The following is a 19,313-nucleotide window of genomic DNA, read 5'->3' as shown; positions in this document are numbered from 1 at the left end:
GTTCAAATTCTGCCAAGGTCAACTTTGCCTTTCATCCTTTTGGGGTCAATTAAATAAGTACCAGTTACGCTCTGGGGTCGATTGGTCGATGTAATCGACTTATTCTCCTTGTCTGTCCTTGTTTAGCCCCCTGTGGGCAATAAAGAAATAAATATTTTGTATGTTATTAATTTTCTCTTTTGTTTCTCTTTCAGATCTTCTTTTATAACAATGTAAGATGCCGTGTAGAAATGTATGATAAAGATATTGTTATGTTACAGGTATAGTTTATCTTTGTGTTCTTTTAAACTTGTTTTCCGTAGATATGGCTATCAGTTCCATTAGTGATCATCATCATCATCATCATTGTTTAACGTCCGCTTTCCATGCTGGCATGGGTTGGACGATTTGACTGAGGACTGGTGAAACCGGATGGCAACACCAGGCTCCAGTCTGATTTGGCAGAGTTTCTACAGCTGGATGCCCTTCCTAACGCCAACCACTCAGAGAGTTTATTCATCTACTTTAAAAAGTCAGAACTCATTGACACATGCAAGTAGACGTTGTTGGCTATTGTTTGGAAGTTTTACGATATTTTGATTGTGTTAGCTCACTAAATATTTCACATATTAGTAGACAACATGCACAGGTACCTGTTATGATTGTTTTAGTTTCCACTGTTTTGTGACGTTTGAAATTCTAGGTTCCCACTGGATGTTAGTGGGAAGTTTTGTTCTGTCCTGTGTATTCAATGAAGTTGCTGCTTAGATTGAGTTTTACATGCTGAGATATTCTACCTTCATCATCATCTATAATATAGGTATAACATCCATTTGTAACATCCACTGCTTGTGGTATCTTTCTATCTATCTCAGTTCTGTGTTGTCTCATCTATAAAGCTCAGTCATGCTTCTTATAAGATAGAAAATATCATCACCACTACCAGATTTAACACTTGTTTTTTTTTTTTTTATATTGGCATACATTGAATTGGTCTGCTGTACAACATACAGCCATACTCAGTCCTAGTCATTTTATCTCTGACACCTAGACATAACCTACTTCATGTTAAAATTTAATCAAACCACTTTACTCCAAGTGTTAAATTCCTTTTATGATCACCCCTGGAACACTTTTTACCTTATATACTTTATTTATTTGCATTACACATTCACATTCTACTGTAGAATACTATACAGACTGTCCTCATTTAACGACCACTCGGAGTTACTACGAACTTTATGAGCCGTCATTACATATTTTACAAAACAGAACTTGAGGCGATGGATCCAAATTTTGAGCGATTTTCCAAAGTGGAAAAGCAGACAACTGAACTTTTTTTGATGTTATCGAGAAATTTATGACGAAAAAAAGAAGATAACAGAGCAAACAATACTGATGGGATTTTTCATGCATTTTGATGTCAAGAATGAGTTGCTTTTGTAATCTTTATCCAAAGTAAAACAAAGTTATTATGTTTGAGTTTCCTTTAAACCTTTTCACCTTTTCTATATAACCCTGAGAAAAGTTTATTAGGCATCTTACGTACTGGACCTGGAATCACAAACATACTTACCATGTCTGAGCTACAATAATACAGTATTCATTTCTTAACTTTTAAGGTTTTCCTTGTTATAATCTTACTGTTACTTATTCATTTTTCAACAGTTTATGTTAGTGATTCTTGGCCCTGTACCGCATATACTTTATACAGTACGGTATTCTGTTTTTATATGTACATACAGTACACTATACCTATAAAAAAAAAAATACGTACCCTATGAATATTCGTTTAACAACGGGGCTGTTGGAACGTAACTCGGTCGTTAAATGAGGACAGTCTGTATATACATTGATGATAAATCACTTTTATTCTACAACCCAATATTGTGATTTTCTTTGAATGCTTTGTAACAGAATTTTCTTTGTTTACTTTGCCAGATTGGTGCTTCTCTTTTAAATCCTGATGAGTTTCTCATTCACTTGTTGAACAAGTATGGTTTACTTGCTTGGGTCAAGTAAGTGACTCTCAATTAATCTCATTCTGTTATTTTTTTCTTGTTGATGGAGTTTATTCTTAACTTAACAACATCTGATATTTGATGTATCCATATTATAATTATTACAATTGTCTTTTCTGTAATTAGCTTCTATTTTATCCTAGGTCTAATTATGACGATCCAGGTGGTCAAGAAGATTCTGTCAGACAAACCAGTGTGCTTGCTGAGGAGTTTCTTAACCTTTTAATTATAATTTTGGGTAATTACATGACCTCTTCATATTTGTGATCATTTTGGCAAGAGCACCATCATAATAAGTTTTTTTTTATATACTGACATAGATTGCACTAGTCTATGTAGCAACATACATCCACACCATTTCACATTGGTCATCTCATCTCTGAGACCCAGATATAACCTTACGACACCTTAGATTTTGCTCTACCATAATTACTTTCAGTTCTCAGTATTCAACTGGTTTTCTTCCAACAGGTGTCATTCTTGTGTATCACTTTGTAGACATTAACTGATGCCAATTCATGCCCAGCTGCTTTCTCTTCTCACCTTAAGCAAGTTAATTTTTAACCTGCTCAACTACAATTTATTTAATTGGAGTTTTGAGATGGGCTTAAGATTCCAAACTAATTGTTCAAATTTTGTCTATAACCGTTGTTTTAATCTGAGATGTAGTTATATCAGTTTCCTGTGTTTGACAGTTTAAGAACTTTATAATTTCATCATCATTTAACGTCCGCTTTCCATGCTAGCATGGGTTGGATGATTTGACTGGGGACTGGCAAAGCGGATGGCTACACCAGACTCCAATCTGATCTGGCAGAGTTTCTACAGCTGGATGCCCTTCCTAACGCCAACCACTCCGAGAGTGTAGTGGGTGCTTTTTACATGCCACTAGCACGGGGGCCAGTCCGGCGGTACTGGCAACGGCCACGCTCCAATGGTGTTTTTTATGTGCCACCTACACAGGAGTCAGTCCAATGTTTTGTTCGCATGCCACCAGCACAAGTGCCAGTAAGGCGAAACTGGAAACAGTCGCGCTCAAATGGTGCTTTTTACGTGCCTCCGGCATGGGAGTAAAACCGCTGCTCTGGCAGTGATTATTAGAAACCTCCAGAACTCTTGGGGTACAGGTTAGCATGTGGAAACAAATGTTAAAAAAAATATATTGGACTTAATATAAACTATTGTTTGACTCCTCCCCTCCTTTTTTTTCTTTTTTTTTTTTTCTTTAGGTGAACGTTACACTGTTGGTGTGGGGCAAGTAACCCACAAAGACGTTGTCAAGAGGGAAATTATCCACCAGTTGTGCATTACTCCAATGGCACACAGTGAACTTGTAAAAGCCCTACCCGAAGATGTAAGTGCAACTTTTAATTATTAACCTATACTACAAAAGCAGTGTAATATCAGTATAATAACAGAAACTGTTTAACGTTTCCTAGTCTGACTCTAATAATCCAGGTCAATTTTTATTTTTTTTTTAATTTCTAGTTCAAAAACTTGTGGAAGAAATAAATTTTCAACTCTAAATGTTTGTCATTTGTAACGTCATAGTTGATAATGGTATTTTCATTTGAAAGTTAAACTGTGAAGAAATTGAATTTTTTAAAGACCTGCTAAACCTGTTTCGGCAGAAATAACTTTAATTTGTGTACCTAACATGTATGACTGGAACAATGGCAAAGGAAGGTCTAATATGGGTTGTTGGGGCTTTGGCACTTAAGTTTAACGAGGTAGGTCTGGTTCAAACTGCCAAACATCATTTCTACTACAGATTTCTAATTTATTTGTTTAATTTTACTAACTTATGCAGATTATTGACGATGATAATAATTATTTCAGTGGAATCATGAGACTGGAATTGAACTTGTGGTGAATGAAGTCGCAAATTTTAAGTAAGATATTTTTTTTCATCTCTTATTTTGTGTTGTCTGATCCCATACTGAAATGTGAATGTTTCACTTTTGTCTCCATCTCGGGCTACACTTTAGGGATCCTTTTGACATTATTCACTAAATACTATTTTACTATTTTCAGTTATGTTGGGGTACCACTTTCAAGGGTTTTAGTTGATTGTGTCACCCATAGTTTTTCTTTCAGTTGGGGACTTACTTTATAGATTTCTCTGACACAAGATTTGGTTTTTGGCTAATGGTGGTGTTGTCATAAACACATCAGGCTTTCCCACTGTTTCTTATTTCTTTATTGCCCACAAGGAGCTAAACATAGAGGGGACAAACAAGGACAGACAGAGAGATTAAGTCGATTACATCGACCCCAGTGCGTAACTGGTACTTAATTTATCGACCCTGAAAGGATGAAAGGCAAGGTCGATCTCAGCGGAATTTGAACTCAGAACGTAACGGCAGACGAAATATCGCTAAGCATTTCGCCCAGCGTGCTAACGTTTCTGCCAACTTGCCGCTTTCAGGCTTTCCCACTGTTTCTGTCCACCAACTTCCAGTCACTGGTTATTGGTCAAGCAGAGACTAAAAGAAGATACTTTTCTAAAATATCACGGAGTGTGTGTGAATCTGGCACCATGTGGTTGTGAAGTGAACTTTTTAACCACAGTGCCATTCTTGTGCCTCAATAACTTTGAAATTAATCCAGGAATTATTACTGAATAGTGTGTGTGTCTGTATGTGAACCAGAGAGAAATATTGAGTATTACTATGAATTCTTAAAGATGGTGAATTGGCACTGGACAGATTAGTTCATGGTAGTTGTTCTAAATCACTGTGCTCTGTGTTCAAATCCCTCTAAGCCGGGGGGAGCAGCTGGACTTCAAACATTTACCAAAGTGTTGGAGAAATAACTGTTCTGATATTGATTTGAGTTGTCAGTGCAGAGTGCCTTACAGCAAAAGAAGACAAAGTCACGAAAGCGAACACTGCTGATATGAGATCTCAGGATGTTGGGCTTCACATAGTAATGGTAGTCTAAGCTGAACAATGAGAGCTTGTACAATACATCTATCTAACTTGAGCTAGCATAAGGAAATATATAGACCTTGATATTGATGAATTTGTAAGCATGTTTTTTTAATTCAAATGTTTCCATCATTTCAGGAAAAGTCAAGTTGGAGGCAAAGGACACTATGAGCTAAAACCAGAGTATTGTGAGCAATACAATCCCTATTTCTATCACTATAGCAGGTCAGAGCAATCTAAAGTAAGTGTTATGTATACTCATTCATTGTATTGTAGAAGTACTGCTTATTATTTCTATTTTGTTCAGTGTTCCAACTCATTGTGTGTAAAGTTGCAGTTCAACTGTCCACAGCACGATCTCATAACCCAAATGCCAGATTGTTTCTGTTTACAAATCTCTAATGTTACAAGAATGAAGGGTTTATCTGCCTCTGTATTGAAATGTAGGCGTCTTTAACCCTTTTGACACCAACTCAAATGAAAACTCTGATTCTATGATACAAATTTCTTTTAAAATGTATTTATGGTGCAGGAGTGGCTGTGTGGTAAGTAGCTTGCTTACCAGCCACATGGTTCTGGGTTCAGTCCCATTATGTGGCACCATGGGCAAGTGTCTTCTACTATAGCCTCAGGCTGACCAAAGCCTTGTGAGTGGATTTGGTAGACGGAAACTGGAAGAAGCCCGTTGTATATGTATATATATATATATGTGTGTATGTCTGTTTGTCCCCCCAGCATCGCTTGACAACCGATGCTGGTGTGTTAACGTCCCTGTAACTTAGCAGTTCGGCAAAAGAGACCGATAGAATAAGTACTAGGCTTACAAAGAATAGGCTCTGGGGTCGATTTGCTCGACTATTAAGGCAGTGCTCCAGCATGGCCGCAGTCAAATGACTGAAATAAGTAAAAAGAATAAGAGTATGTAAATTTAAACCCGTTATAATTTTATGTTAGAATCTTTTGTTACGTTCCATCATCTGATTAATGATGGACAATGTTATTTTTCTAAATACCTTCAAATTCTTAATTATTCTACAAAAATCACTTCAGAATCATAAGGAGTTCATTTCATTTGAAGCATGACCATGAAAGGGTTAAAACGATCATAGATGTATAATTACTGCATAGTGAGATTGTTACCATGTGGATATGTTGCTAGTCTCCATCAGACTTTATGTCTCTGGAAACACACACTGAATTCTATATTACAGGTGGTTAGAGCATTAACTGAAGTTCAAATCTATTAACGATGTATAGTTGTGTATTTTGTCTGTTCATTCAATTCTATTGCTTCATTTCACCTGTTAGAAATACTAAAACAGGTTATTTATAATTCTTATGTGAAATATACTGAGATCCTCTCAGGAAATTGATTTGTCTTTTATCTACAAATAACAAAAACCAGGCCTCAGCGTTAGTCATTGAACACTTATTTATTAATTATTTAACTACTTTGACAATCAGTTATTATATTACTAAGCATTATCATTTATTTTATTATCACTGGCATCAATATAATGCTTGCTGTAGAACAAACACACTTTCTAAAGTCTTACTCAACCTTTTCAACAATATTGATGGCCATCTTAATAATGATCTTTATATATTTCTTGCAGTCTGAAGAAAGTCAAATGAAGAAAAAGAAGCAAGCTGGAGAAGATCGAGGTAAACTAAATTTAAATCCTATTTGGTTCAACCTTGCCTTTTATCCTTTCAGGGTTGATAAAATAAAGTACCAGTCAAGTACTTGGGTTGATATAACTATCTGTACTCTTCTACAAAACATGTTGCTTCAAGTCAGTGAAAGAAATTAATAGTGATAGCATAGTTTTAGAATTAACTGTGTTTGTGTGAACTTTCATGTAAAGGAATCTGCCAACTTACCTTGTTTTACCTTCTCTCAACAGCTTTACCACCACCAGCCCCTCCTCGGTTCTGTAAATTATTTGCTGGAGTACGGAATGTTTTGAGTTGTGATGTAATGATCCATATAATGACAATTGTACTGTCTCGAACAGCTGCTGAACGCTCCAGATCATGGTCCGAGACTCAATTTGAAAGGGTATGTATTACTATTTAACATTGCCTTTTATGTAAATGTCAGCAATGGATATGAGGTTGTCGATTAAGAACACAATTGTTTGTATATGAGGCACATAAAAAGCACCTGATGATGGTGTCACGTAAAAAGCACCTGGTGATGGTGCCACGTAAAAAGCACTGGTGCTGGCGCCATGTAAAAAACACCTGGTGATGGTGCCACGTGAAAAACACCTGGTGATGGTGCCACGTGAAAAGCACCTGGTGATGGTGCCACATAAAAAGCACCTGGTGATGGTGCCACATAAAAAGCACCTGGTGATGGTGCCACGTAAAAAGCACTGGTGCTGGCGCCATGTAAAAAGCACCTGGTGATGGTACCACGTGAAAAGCACTGGCGATGGTGCCACGTGAAAAGCATCTGGTGATGGTTTCATGTAAAAAGTACCCCATACACTCTGTAAAGTGGTTGGCATTAGGGAGGACATCCAGCCATAGAAACCATGTCAAAACAGACAATGGTACCCCAGTTTTACCAGCTCCTGTCCAACCATCCAACCCACACTAGCATGGCAAGCAAAGTTTAAATTATGATGATGATGGCAGTGGCGGCACAGTTACCAGGCATAAATATTCTGGTTGTAACTATCTCACCTTTTATTCAGATAGTGCATCTAGGACTAAATTACTCAATGTATACTGTTTTTAAGATGTTAAGGTATGATTTGAGAAAACTTTGGCTAATGTATTTAGCAAGTCAGAAAAATTATGTAGGGTTTTTCTGTTGGCCCCTATTAGCAATATATCAGTTTGCTTTGTGTAGCTTTGTCTTTACTCCTTACTGCTTTTTTCTATTGTTACTGTGGTTATACATTTTTCGCTATCCATTTTTACTCAGGTAGTGCATCTAATTGGACTGGCTCTCCACGAACAGAAGGCAGCCTATGAAAACAACGAGCCTTTTGAATTTCTTGCAAAAGCTACAAAAGGTATTCCAAATTTGTTTTTATTTTTTTGTGACGTAATGAGAAATTTGTGTGTGTGTGTAAGCTGGTTAAACCAGACTTAGCTTTTATGCCTCTGTTAATATAGTAATTACATGTTTTTTACCTCTGATTCTTCTAGTTTGCAGTATTTTTAATGAAGTCTTTTATTTTTATTCCAGATGGTCAGAATATTCTCAAGTTATTACATAGTGTTGTTGGCAGTGAGAATCTTACTCAGGAATATCAGAGCAAGCTCCTCAAATGGGTTCTTAATGTGAGTAGAATAACCATTCTAATTTTTACCGTCTAGAACAAATTGACATGCTATTAAAACATTTTTCCCTGAAATGAGCCAACTTTTTCTGTTATGGATTAATAGTTTACACCTTTTGAACCTTTTTGATACCAACCCATATAAGACCACCTCTTTTTGTATTTTATAAAACCAATTCAAAATCTTGTGCTGGTGGCACGTAAAAAGCACCATCCAAACATGATTGATGCCAGGTCCAGCTGATTGGCTCCTAAAAAAGCACCCACTACACACTTGGAGTGGTTGGCATTAGGAAAGGCATCTAGCTGTAGAAACATTACCAGATCAGATTGGAGCCTGGTGAAGCTGCTGGCTCTCCAGACCTCAGTCAAACCGTCCAACCCATGCCAGCATGGAAAACAGACGTTAAACGATGATGGTGATGATGATGAATATATGTAATTGTTTTTTTTTAGTTACGTTACTAATATCAGATTAATATACCAATAAATGAAAAATTTATGTATTTTACTTAAATCCTTCCAAATTTTTTTTTCAAACTTACTTGAAGTATATAGTGGCATAAGTATTAAAGACTAATATGTTTGTATACATATTAATATGTATTCTTCTGCTAAATATTTGCAAGTTTACTTTAATCCTTAAAATTGAATGATTAAATTGTATAAGGCTTTGAACCTGGAGGAACAAAATATCTATTATACAGTAGGCAAATGATAAACTTGGTAAAATGCTGGATAAAAATACCTTGTAGTATTTTGTTTAGGTTCTGTGATCTGGCACGTGTAAAGACATTCGAGCAAGATTGCCAGTGCCGCTGGACTGGCTCCTGTGCAGGTGGCACGTAAAATACACCATTTTGAGCGTGGCCGTTGCCAGTACCTCCTGACTGGCCTTCATGCCGGTGGCATGTAAAAGCACCCACTACACTCTCGGAGTGGTTGGCGATTGGGATTTTATCAGTTGACTAAAACCTGTAAAAGACACTTGAGTACAGAACTATAACCATTACATGCAATATATGCTTCTATTCTAACTACTTATGAGTTGTAAACTGACAGGTGGCTGAATCCTTTATTTATTCATTGTTTTGCAGAAATTTGCTGCTGTGAGGAAAATGGAGAATGAATTTGAAAGTATTTCCAGTATAAACAATCTGAGCAGTACTTATGATGTTAAACGGGAGCAGGAGAAGAAGAAGAAGGCCGAGTTGGCGGCTAAACGACGGCAACGGATTATGTCACAGCTGTCTGCAATGCAACGAAGCTTTATTCAAGACAATCCTTCTCTCTGTGAGATGGCAACATCCGGCCTGACCTCAGCTTGGTCAGACATGGATTTGAGGTTGAGTTTTGCTATTTTTATACTTGTACAATGGTAGAGGTGGTGTAGTTGGTGATAGTTATATTGGCTAGCTTGGTGCTTTGTGTTCTGCTCTTTGGAGGGCAACTTTACTAGTTATTGCCTTTGGGGTAGTAATTATTTACTTAGGGATGCTGACAGCTCCATGAAGGGGATAGAACAAGTTGAAGTGGGAGACCCAGAAAGACCTGGGATGAAGTACTGAAGCATGACCTCAGGAAGCTGAACCTTTCAAGCGAGATAACAAAGGATCAAGATAGCTGGCACCTGGCTGTACTCAAGAAGACCTGTACCCCGTAGCAGAAGGATTAAGACAAGACTAATCCTTGTAGTTGTGTAAAGCGGCCATGCAGCGACATATAAACGCACCCATGCAGCAACATGTAAAAGCACCTGTGCAGTGAATCATAAATGCACCTGTGTGGCGACACGTAAAAGTGCCTGTGTGGTGCCAGCATCCAGCACACTCTGTAAAGTGTTTGGTGTTAGGAAGAGTAACCAGCCATAGAAACCCTGCTAAATCAGACTGGCATCTGGTGCGGCCTCCAACTTGCCAGCGTAGACAACGGATGTTAAATGATGATGATTGAGTAAATCGTTCAAAAGCACCTATGTCTTCCTATTACGGTTTAATCATAAGGGAGAAGCAGTGCTTGTCTATTACTTTTTATAAACCCTTCCCAGATTGGTTGGGGGTCACAACTTGAATTATTGTTGGTTGATGCCAGTAGAAACAGCAAAGACTACAGTTGTAGAAAAGAAAGGTTTGACAAGTGTTGATTGTGAGGTTTGGAGGGTAAGACAGAAAGGCACAAGCCGGTGCTTTAGATGGCATGCAGTTTGCCAGTTTAGAAGAGCAGGAACTATTAGAGAAGAGGAAGAGCTGAAACTATGTCTCTAGGATTTGTGTTAATGTTGCAAAATGTCTATAACATGCTTTTGGTTTTCGTGTGGAAAATATTTCATGTTCTTTGTTGAAGCAATTTGAAAAAAATTGCATCTATCATGCTGTTCCTCTCTTTGTAACTTCTTTTCCCTGCTATAATATTTTGGCTTGTCTTTGAGTATTTTGAAAGTCTACTGCTTGTATGCCTTAGCTAAGTTTTAGAATAAGTCCTGTAAGAATTTGTGCATCCAAATAATGCCGAAGTCATACATGGTTCTACTAGAAGCCATATTCAGATGCATAACCAGGCTCCCTGCATCAAACTCCTTGTGCAGTTAAGTCACAAGATACAGGAAGTATGTAAAACTTGTGATATTCTACATGAATGTTAAAATTAAGCATTGGAAGAGAGTTTATCCTTCAAGATTATTAATTCAGCGAATAGACCATTTGAAAATGTTGTACTTAATTGATGAATTACTAGACTACCAGTCAAGCAGATATTAAAAATAGATTTAGTCCATTTGGTAGAAATTGGTAAAAGAGTCTCTCTAAGTAGTTTTGTACATTCAGTTGTTATTTTAATTTGTTAAATTTATTGGGTGTAGTGTTTTTTGTTTTTCCAGTGAACTTACATCTACTCCTTTCCCTGTTGCATTGGGTTGTGGACAAACTAGCACCAACAACGTAGTCCCCATTAAAGCTGTGTGTATTCTGTGTCAAGAAGACCAAGAGATTTCTTACAATGCACGTGTAATGGTTCTTTCAGCCCTTGTACAAAGGTAAGCGTACGTCTGTACTGATTTTTGTAATATAAATATCTCTCGGTTAATAACTTCATTACTCTTTTACTCTTTTACTTGTTTCAGTCATTTGACTGTGGCCATGCTGGAGCACCGCCTTTAGTCGAGCAAATCGACCCCAGGACTTATTCTTTGAAAGCCTAGTACTTATTCTATCAGTCTCTTGCCGAACCGCTAAGTTACGGGAATGTAAACACACCAGCATCGGTTGTCAAGCGATGTTGGGGGGACAAACACAGACACACAAACATACACACACACACACACACACACACACACACACACACACACACACACACACACATATATATACATATACATATATACAACAGGCTTCTTTCAGTTTCCATCTACCAAATCCATTCACAAGGCTTTGGTGGGCCTGAGGCTATAGTAGAAGACACTTACTCAAGGTGCCACTCAGTGGGAATGAACCCGGAACCATGTGATTGGTAAGCAAGCTACTTACCACACAGCCACTCCTGCGCCTAAGGATGTTAAGAAAAGATATATGATATGATTGATATACATGTGTGCAATGGGCAGATATTAAAGAAAACAAAGGTGAACTATTACAAAAAATATGGTTGCTGACCCCCAGGTTTAAATGTTAGACTGCACTGTACATTCGATCTTGTAACATCCTAAGGGCACTGAATTTGAACAGATTGGGGCTTTCAGATAGGTTAATGCATTCTATATCGCTGAGGTTGACAAGATTGTCATTAATTTAATTAATTTGTTTCTTTTTTTTATATATCAAATAATTGAAAATCATTTTTGAAATAATTGTGGAATATTAAAATACTTAACCATACTTAGATTTTTTTTTTTTTTGTAATTTTGGTTTTATGTGTGTTTATATTGTTATAATTTTCTCAATTTCAGGTCTTCTGTCTTATCTCAATCAAGAGGCAAACACATAAACAACGAAGATGAAGATCCTTTATTTATGTCTTCAGACCTTTTTTGTGGAACTCACACCAGCTCTTGTGGTCATGTGATGCATGCTGACTGTTGGCAAAGGTGATTCGCTTTTGAAATATTCAATAGTTTCTATAATATATTTTTATATATTTTTACATGAACGTGGTTAAGGTTCAAATCTACACAATTTGATCACGAGTTCAAATTCAACCATGCCATCACTGTCTCTATTGTACATGCACCGAGGGACTTGTAAATAACTTTTATTGAAACCATTTAATCATACTCTTTACTCATTTACTTGTTTCAGTCTTTTGACTGTGGCCATGCTGGAGCACCGCCTTTAGTCGAGCAAATCGACCCCAGGACTTATTCTTTGTAAGCCTAGTACTTATTCTATCGGTCTCTTTTGCCGAACCGCTAAGTTACAGGGACATAAACACACCAGCATCGGTTGTCAAGCGATGTTGGGGGGACAATCACAGACACACAAACACATGTGGTTGGCAAGCTACTTACCAGCAGTAAAATTAGGGACCTTTTCTGCCAGTGTGAGTTGAGGATTGAACTCAAAGTAGCAGAAACGATTTATTCGAATGTAAACAAAGTCGTGCCAAATGCAACTCTGGTAAGAGTACCAATTAATGTGAATTAAGGTATCATAGAACATTATTGTGTTGTACCCCTTAGCAAGGAACATAACTCTGCTTGTTCCTGTAACCCAAATTTATTGCTTCAGATACAATTTAAAGCCATTTAGTAAATTATTTTCTAAATCCCTTATAAAGAGAGATATATTACTGTTGTTTGTTCCTTTCTCTTGTAGATATTTTGATGCCATTGCAGCAAAAGAACGTCGCAGACCTTTCAGATACCGAAATACCTGTAGTTACAACATTGAAAAGTTAGAATTTTTGTGTCCCCTATGTGGAGCAATTAGCAATACTGTGATTCCTATGTTACCACCGTTGAGCACATTAAGGACAGTTGCTACAGGATGTGACATGTAAGTTAACAATGATTATTAGTTGCTGTTTGTAGTTTAGTTTATAAACTTGGCCTTTTTTTTTCTCTCTCTCTCTCTCTACCGCCTCGAGAGATAGAGAGAGAGATTGTGTGATGTAATTTAAACTTCTGATTTCATACAAGAGAATGAATCACTACAGATTTTGAATAAACAAAGAGTCTATGATCTGCTAGTCATAGCAGCCAAATATCCCTTGAATCACATCTTTCTGCCTGACAAAAAAATAAAAGGACATTACATAATGTACTTCTTTCTCTTGTTAAATCCCAGGCACAAGTCTGGGCAAGTTTGTTTATAGAAGACCAGCAGTCGCCCATGCATACCGGCCTCCCCCTCTCCACGCCACCAGTGTTATCCAAGGAAAAGGCAAAAGCCGATACACCTTGGCACCTCTGATGTCGCAACTCATTTCTATAGCTGAGTGAACTGGGGCAATGTGAAATAAAGTGTCTTGCTCAAGAACACAACACACAGCCCAGTCCGGGATTCAAACTCACAACCTCACAATCGTAAGCTCAACGCTCTAACCACTGAGCCATGCGCCTTCACAGATCTTTGCTAAAGATGCACATAAAGATAGAAGAATGAAAAGAAACCATTTTGGAAAATGTTACAAAAGAGTTGGTATTATGTAAAATCAAGATACACCAATGGTGTAAGAGTAAAGTTATTTTCACTAACGATACGTTTTTTTTTTAATATTTGATTATAAAATATTTCCTTTTTAATTGACACTGTTTACATAAGTCCCATATCTTTGCTTTGGTTTGTATTCCAGTGACCAACAGAAGGCAGTAGATCTCAGCTTCAATGATTGGTTAGATGGCATCCAAAAGACTGTGCAAGCCAGTGTCAAAGCTGCTGTTGATAAAGAGTCTGAAGGTTGAGAAATTTTTTTCTTGTTCTCTGTGTTTATCTTATTTATATTTTTAAATGTCTTCAGCCTTGAAAATCCATATTAAAATATTTTTGTATGTCTTTTCATTTGACTACACTAAGTTTTCTCCCACAACTAATATTTTATTAGACATTATAAACAACTTCAGGCAGTGAAATGCAAACAAGCCCTTTGACAGGATTTGAGGATTTGAACCACATATATATTGATTGCCAGGCAATTATGTTTTTGTTTTATACTGAAAATCTTATCAGTTAATTCATTCATCAGATTTTCTCTATAAATAAACTATAACCAGGCATTATATCAAAAATCTTTAAAACGCTTAATGATTTCAATTTATTTTAGGGTGGTGGCTAAAAGAATTGTTAGTCTCAAACAAAATGTCTTGTATTGGTTTTAGTTATATTCAGAATTCATACCCTACCTAGGTCTTTGTTGTTTTCATCTTTCCAATGTTTATAATTAGAACTATTTCTTCTAGATGTTGCTTGTAAATAAAACTTGTATTTTATCTGTAATTCTGTTGTTTATCAAGACCTTTTATATATTTCCCATTGTAGATGAGAGCTTACTGTTCCAACCTTGTCCTATTTCCACGATAACAAAACTAATGGCTGAAAGTGTTGCCAAGAACTTCACTCTGTTATGGAATTATGTTTATGATGACAATAGGTAAGACATTTCTTGGCAGTTCATCCGTTTAATTGCATTGCATTTCACCATGTTCTCACATAATAAATTATTCTCAGAATGTCGTTATGTGTAAAAACTAGTCTGTGCTCATGATATTTTAGTCTCATCCTTTTATGCTTAAGATTTCAAATTAACCAGAATCAATTAGATAAGTACCAGAAATATACTGAGGTTTATTCAGTTATATCATTGTTGTTGTTGTTGGCACTCCGTCGCTTATGACGTCGAGGGTTCCAGTTGATCCAATCAACGGAACAGCCTGCTTGTGAAATTAACGTGCAAGTGGCTGAGCACTCCACAGACACATGTACCCTTAACGTAGTTCTCGGGGATATTCAGCGTGACACAGTGTGACAAGGCTGACCCTTTGAAATACAGGTACAACAGAAACAGAGAGAAAGTTGTGGTGAAAGAGTACAGCAGGGTTCGCCACCATCCCCTGCCGGAGCCTCGTGGAGCTTTAGGTGTTTTCGCTCAATAAACACTCACAACACCCGGTCTGGGAATCGAAACCGCGAGTCCGCTGCCCTAACCACTGGGCCATTGCGCCTCCACAGTTATATCATAATCTGCTACAGACCTAAATTAATTCAGCACATCTTTGAGAATTCAGTAATACTAATGCCTAATGTGAGTTATTTTGTTTTATAGTGGCCACTTTTCAGAGAGCATGAGGGAAATGATGAAAAAGTTTGCTACAGATGTATATACTGTAAGTATATTAAGCTCTCGGCTACCAAAACTATCTATTTAAATGTGAACTATTAACACAGGAATTGTAGTGAGTTTATCTAATTTGTAAAAGAAAGAAAGTCTATGCTAGAGACCATAAAAGAAAGAAAAAATTACAATGAGACTAAAAATGTTTAATTAAAATAATGAATAAATTATATCTAGATTATAAACAATATATCTATCGTTTTGATTACTAAACTGCTTATGGTCATAAGATACTAAAAAGGCTTGGATTTACTTTTTCATATTTAAATTAAAATCATCACCGTTTAACGTCCACTATCCATGCTGGCATGGGTTGGACGATTTGACTGAGGACTCGCGAACCAGATGGCTGCACCAGGCTCCAATCTGATCTGGCAGAGTTTCTACAGCTGGATGCCCTTCCTAACACCAACCACTCTGAGAGTGTAGTGGGTGCTTTTACATGTGGCATGAGGGCCAGTCAGGCGGTACTGGTAATGACCACGCCCAAATGGTGTTTTTTACGTGCCATCTGCACAGGAGCTAGTCCAGCGGCACTGGCAACGACCTCGCTCGAATATTTTTTCACGTGCCACCGGTACAAGTGCCAGTAAGGCGACGTTGGTAATGATCACGCGCGAATGGTGCTTTTTATGTGCCACCAGCACGGAAGCCAGTCAGCTGCTCTAGCAACGATCACCCTCGGATGGTGCTCTTAGCACTCCACTAACACGGATGCCAGTCATTTTTATATATGTAAAGCATAATATGTTATACATGTATGTACACCGCTACAATTGTCCTCCAAAAAATAAACAAATAGACACAATATAATGTCTATAAGTTGATGAATACCAACTCTTGATCCCCTCCATCTTATTGCTATATAAATTAAGGGTAAAATAACTTTTTACCCTCTCCCATTTATTACACTCAGTAATGTAATTGCCATGCAATGAAAAGGCACTTGTGTATTAATAATTGGGTATTCTATCAGCAGTATATTGGATGTTGATGTAAATCTTGTTGCTGCATTAAAGATAACCTGGTTTTTCTAGCATTTTCACACCATGAATTTTATGATTTCTAAATTTTTTGGCAATCTGTTTTTTCTAAATTTTTCTGTATTTCTATAACATTCTATCTTTTTGTTTTCTTAAATTATGTAAGCTTCACATTTAGTAATAGTGATCTTGCAGCAAAATTTTAGTAATACTGATTTTGCAGTGAATTATAAAAAAAAAAAAAATGCGTCTAGCATAATACGGGGACCAAATTGGATGTCTTAATTTTCTTGTTGGGCAGCAGTTGTAAAAACAATAATGTTGAATTTAGAAATAATACCTTTCTAAATCTCTCCGAGAGATTATGCAGTAGTGATACGATGTAGTTGTTGTATGCTGTCAACTTAATGTGACAGTCCTCTGAAGGGAATAATACTACTGTTGGTTAGACCTAGGAAGCTGCACTGCTTCCTGTCGGCCTTGACACATTTTCTGTGTCCTTATGTTTACAAGGGGGAGCTGGGTGGAGGTGCTTGTCTCCCCCTTGTAAACATAAGGACACAGAAAATGTGTCAAGGCCGACAGGAAGCGGTGCAGCTTCCTAGATCTAACCAACAGTAATATTATTCCCTTCAGGGAACTGTCACATTAAGTTGACAGTATACAACTACTTCAATAATGTTGAAGCTAAACACTTTGTAGAATATTTCTCTTCTAAAATTTTTCAAAGGAACCAACTGTCTTTTCTACGACTCACAACCCATTGGCTTTTTATTTTCATTTATTCCAAGTGTCCCATATGATAACGGCAAAGGTTAATTGTTACACAATTTATAAACAAAGGAAGACAGTATGAAATTTAAGCATTTTTGCAGTAAATATAATGGTGAGCATTTAGGTAGATATGTAATATAATCCTTTCTGCTATAAGCACAAGGCCTGAAGTTTGTGGTGAGGGGTTAAGTTGATTACATTGACCCCAGTACTCAACTGGTACTTAATTTATTGGCCCCAAAAGGATGAAAAGCAAAGTTGACCTCGATAGAACTTGAACTCAGAATGTAGCAACAAGAGAAATACTGCTAAGCATTTCGCCCGGCGTGCTAACGATTCTACCAGCTCACAGCCTTAGAGATATATGTAATATAACATTGGTTAATAACTCATTTTAATATGGTAATATTTAAATAACTTTATATTTTACAGGTTTTTATCTGTGTTTACCTGTAGTTAGAGTAATTCCAAAGTAGATTTATGTAAGAATCTAAGTTCTCTTTGAACACACCACTTTAATAAATCAACAAAGGTGGGCCTCACAGAGAAGATGACAATGGATCAAGATGTCTGGCAGTATGGGGTTCATGAGGAGATCCACCCACCTCAGTGAAACTGAGTACTGGAAGTGCTGTCTTATTCCACCCACATGTAACATAAATTTTTCACAATAAACCAAACTACATCTCTTTACCTCTTCTTCTTCACTCCTGCAGCCCAATTCTGTCATCACTGCCCTGCTCGCTGTATCATTGCTATCCTGTTGTCCCCACCCCCTCTCTATATATATATATATATATATATACACACACACACACACACCCAGTTTTCACCACTCACTGCATTCCTTCCCCACTCTATGCATTCATGTGAACTTGCTATTCATACACCTTTAGTAATGCTTTACCAGCATATTTATATTCTCTGAGTGGTTGGCGTTAGGAAGGGCATCCAGCTGTAGAAACTCTGCCAAATCAGATCGGAGCCTGATGTAGCCATCTGGTCCACCAGTCCTCAGTCAAATCGTGCAACCCATGCTAGCATGGAAAGTGGACATTAAACGATGATGATGATGATGATGCCATACCTTGAGAGTATACCCTGGCATGTTGCCACCATCTCTCTTGCTCTCTCTCTCTCTCTCTCTCTCTCTCACTCTCTCTTTCCCTTGCAGCAAGACACCTGTTTCTCTCCCTTTGCCAACGCTAACCTCTCATCACTTGGCACTGGGCCACCTTCTCCAATACATCCCACTCTCAAAGAATCTTTGTCTCACCAAAACAGACAGTCGAGCTTGACTCAGTCCTCTAGCTTTTGCCAGCTCCTGTCAAACTGTCCGATCCATGCCAGTATGGAAGACTGCCATTAAATGATGATGCTTTATGAAACCAATCTAAATTTACAATTATTTAAGAATTTAATTGCAACACATATTGTAGTTACAAATATAGTAACAAAAGGATTAATTAAAAGATGAATGAATCAGATCTAGACTAGAGACTATGTTAAATTAAAAAAATTGGAATGAGCCTAGACATCATATGACTAATTAAAAGATGAATGAGAAAGTAGAGGCGGCTGGAATACAATAGACTTCATGTTGAACGGTGACGGCACCAGACTTGAACAATTAACTACAGCTATGTTTTAATATAAAGTGATGTTAGGAAAATAGATTTTAATTTATTCATTTCAATTTTATAATTTCAACCATAGAAATCATGACATAGATGGTTGAAAGTATGTTTTATTCTCCACAACTTAGTTTCCTGTTTGTACCCAATTGTGTATGTTGTTTGCTATCGAGTTCAGTTGGAGTGGAAACTCCTGCAATGCAATGGTATAAGAAAGGTAGGCTGGTACAGTTAGCTATAGTGTAGTAAGACAACAGGGTAATGCCATTAGCAGGAGAGATTGGAAAGGTAAAAGAAGCAGATGAAATACTGTAACTGAATAGATTAAAACTGAAAGACTGTTAAGTACAAGATAAACTGAGAACAAAGGTGA

The 19,313-nt window shown here is 37.2% G+C and overlaps 1 protein-coding gene across 4 annotated transcripts in view; it reads left to right on the top strand.

Moving 5' to 3' along the window:
* LOC106876698 (E3 ubiquitin-protein ligase UBR2) overlaps positions 1-19,313 on the top strand; it is a 108,018-nt gene that overhangs the window by 74,780 nt on the left and 13,925 nt on the right. For all 4 annotated transcript variants that reach the window (XM_089360330.1, XM_089360329.1, XM_089360328.1 and 1 more), the window contains exons 21-37: positions 195-260; positions 1,921-1,997; positions 2,144-2,238; positions 3,230-3,354; positions 3,840-3,892; positions 5,069-5,171; positions 6,547-6,595; positions 6,838-6,992; positions 7,869-7,959; positions 8,136-8,230; positions 9,327-9,574; positions 11,105-11,260; positions 12,170-12,307; positions 13,035-13,214; positions 14,014-14,117; positions 14,697-14,808; positions 15,481-15,541. In XM_089360330.1, the coding sequence (XP_089216456.1) occupies positions 195-260; positions 1,921-1,997; positions 2,144-2,238; positions 3,230-3,354; positions 3,840-3,892; positions 5,069-5,171; positions 6,547-6,595; positions 6,838-6,992; positions 7,869-7,959; positions 8,136-8,230; positions 9,327-9,574; positions 11,105-11,260; positions 12,170-12,307; positions 13,035-13,214; positions 14,014-14,117; positions 14,697-14,808; positions 15,481-15,541 (1,908 nt within the window). The remainder of the gene's footprint in view (positions 1-194; positions 261-1,920; positions 1,998-2,143; positions 2,239-3,229; positions 3,355-3,839; positions 3,893-5,068; positions 5,172-6,546; positions 6,596-6,837; positions 6,993-7,868; positions 7,960-8,135; positions 8,231-9,326; positions 9,575-11,104; positions 11,261-12,169; positions 12,308-13,034; positions 13,215-14,013; positions 14,118-14,696; positions 14,809-15,480; positions 15,542-19,313) is intronic.

This window comes from Octopus bimaculoides, chromosome 11, assembly GCF_046866305.1.
Source record: "Octopus bimaculoides isolate indiv1 chromosome 11, ASM4686630v1, whole genome shotgun sequence".
Classification (NCBI taxonomy): domain Eukaryota; kingdom Metazoa; phylum Mollusca; class Cephalopoda; order Octopoda; family Octopodidae; genus Octopus; species Octopus bimaculoides.
This window is presented reverse-complemented; position numbering and strand designations above follow the sequence as displayed.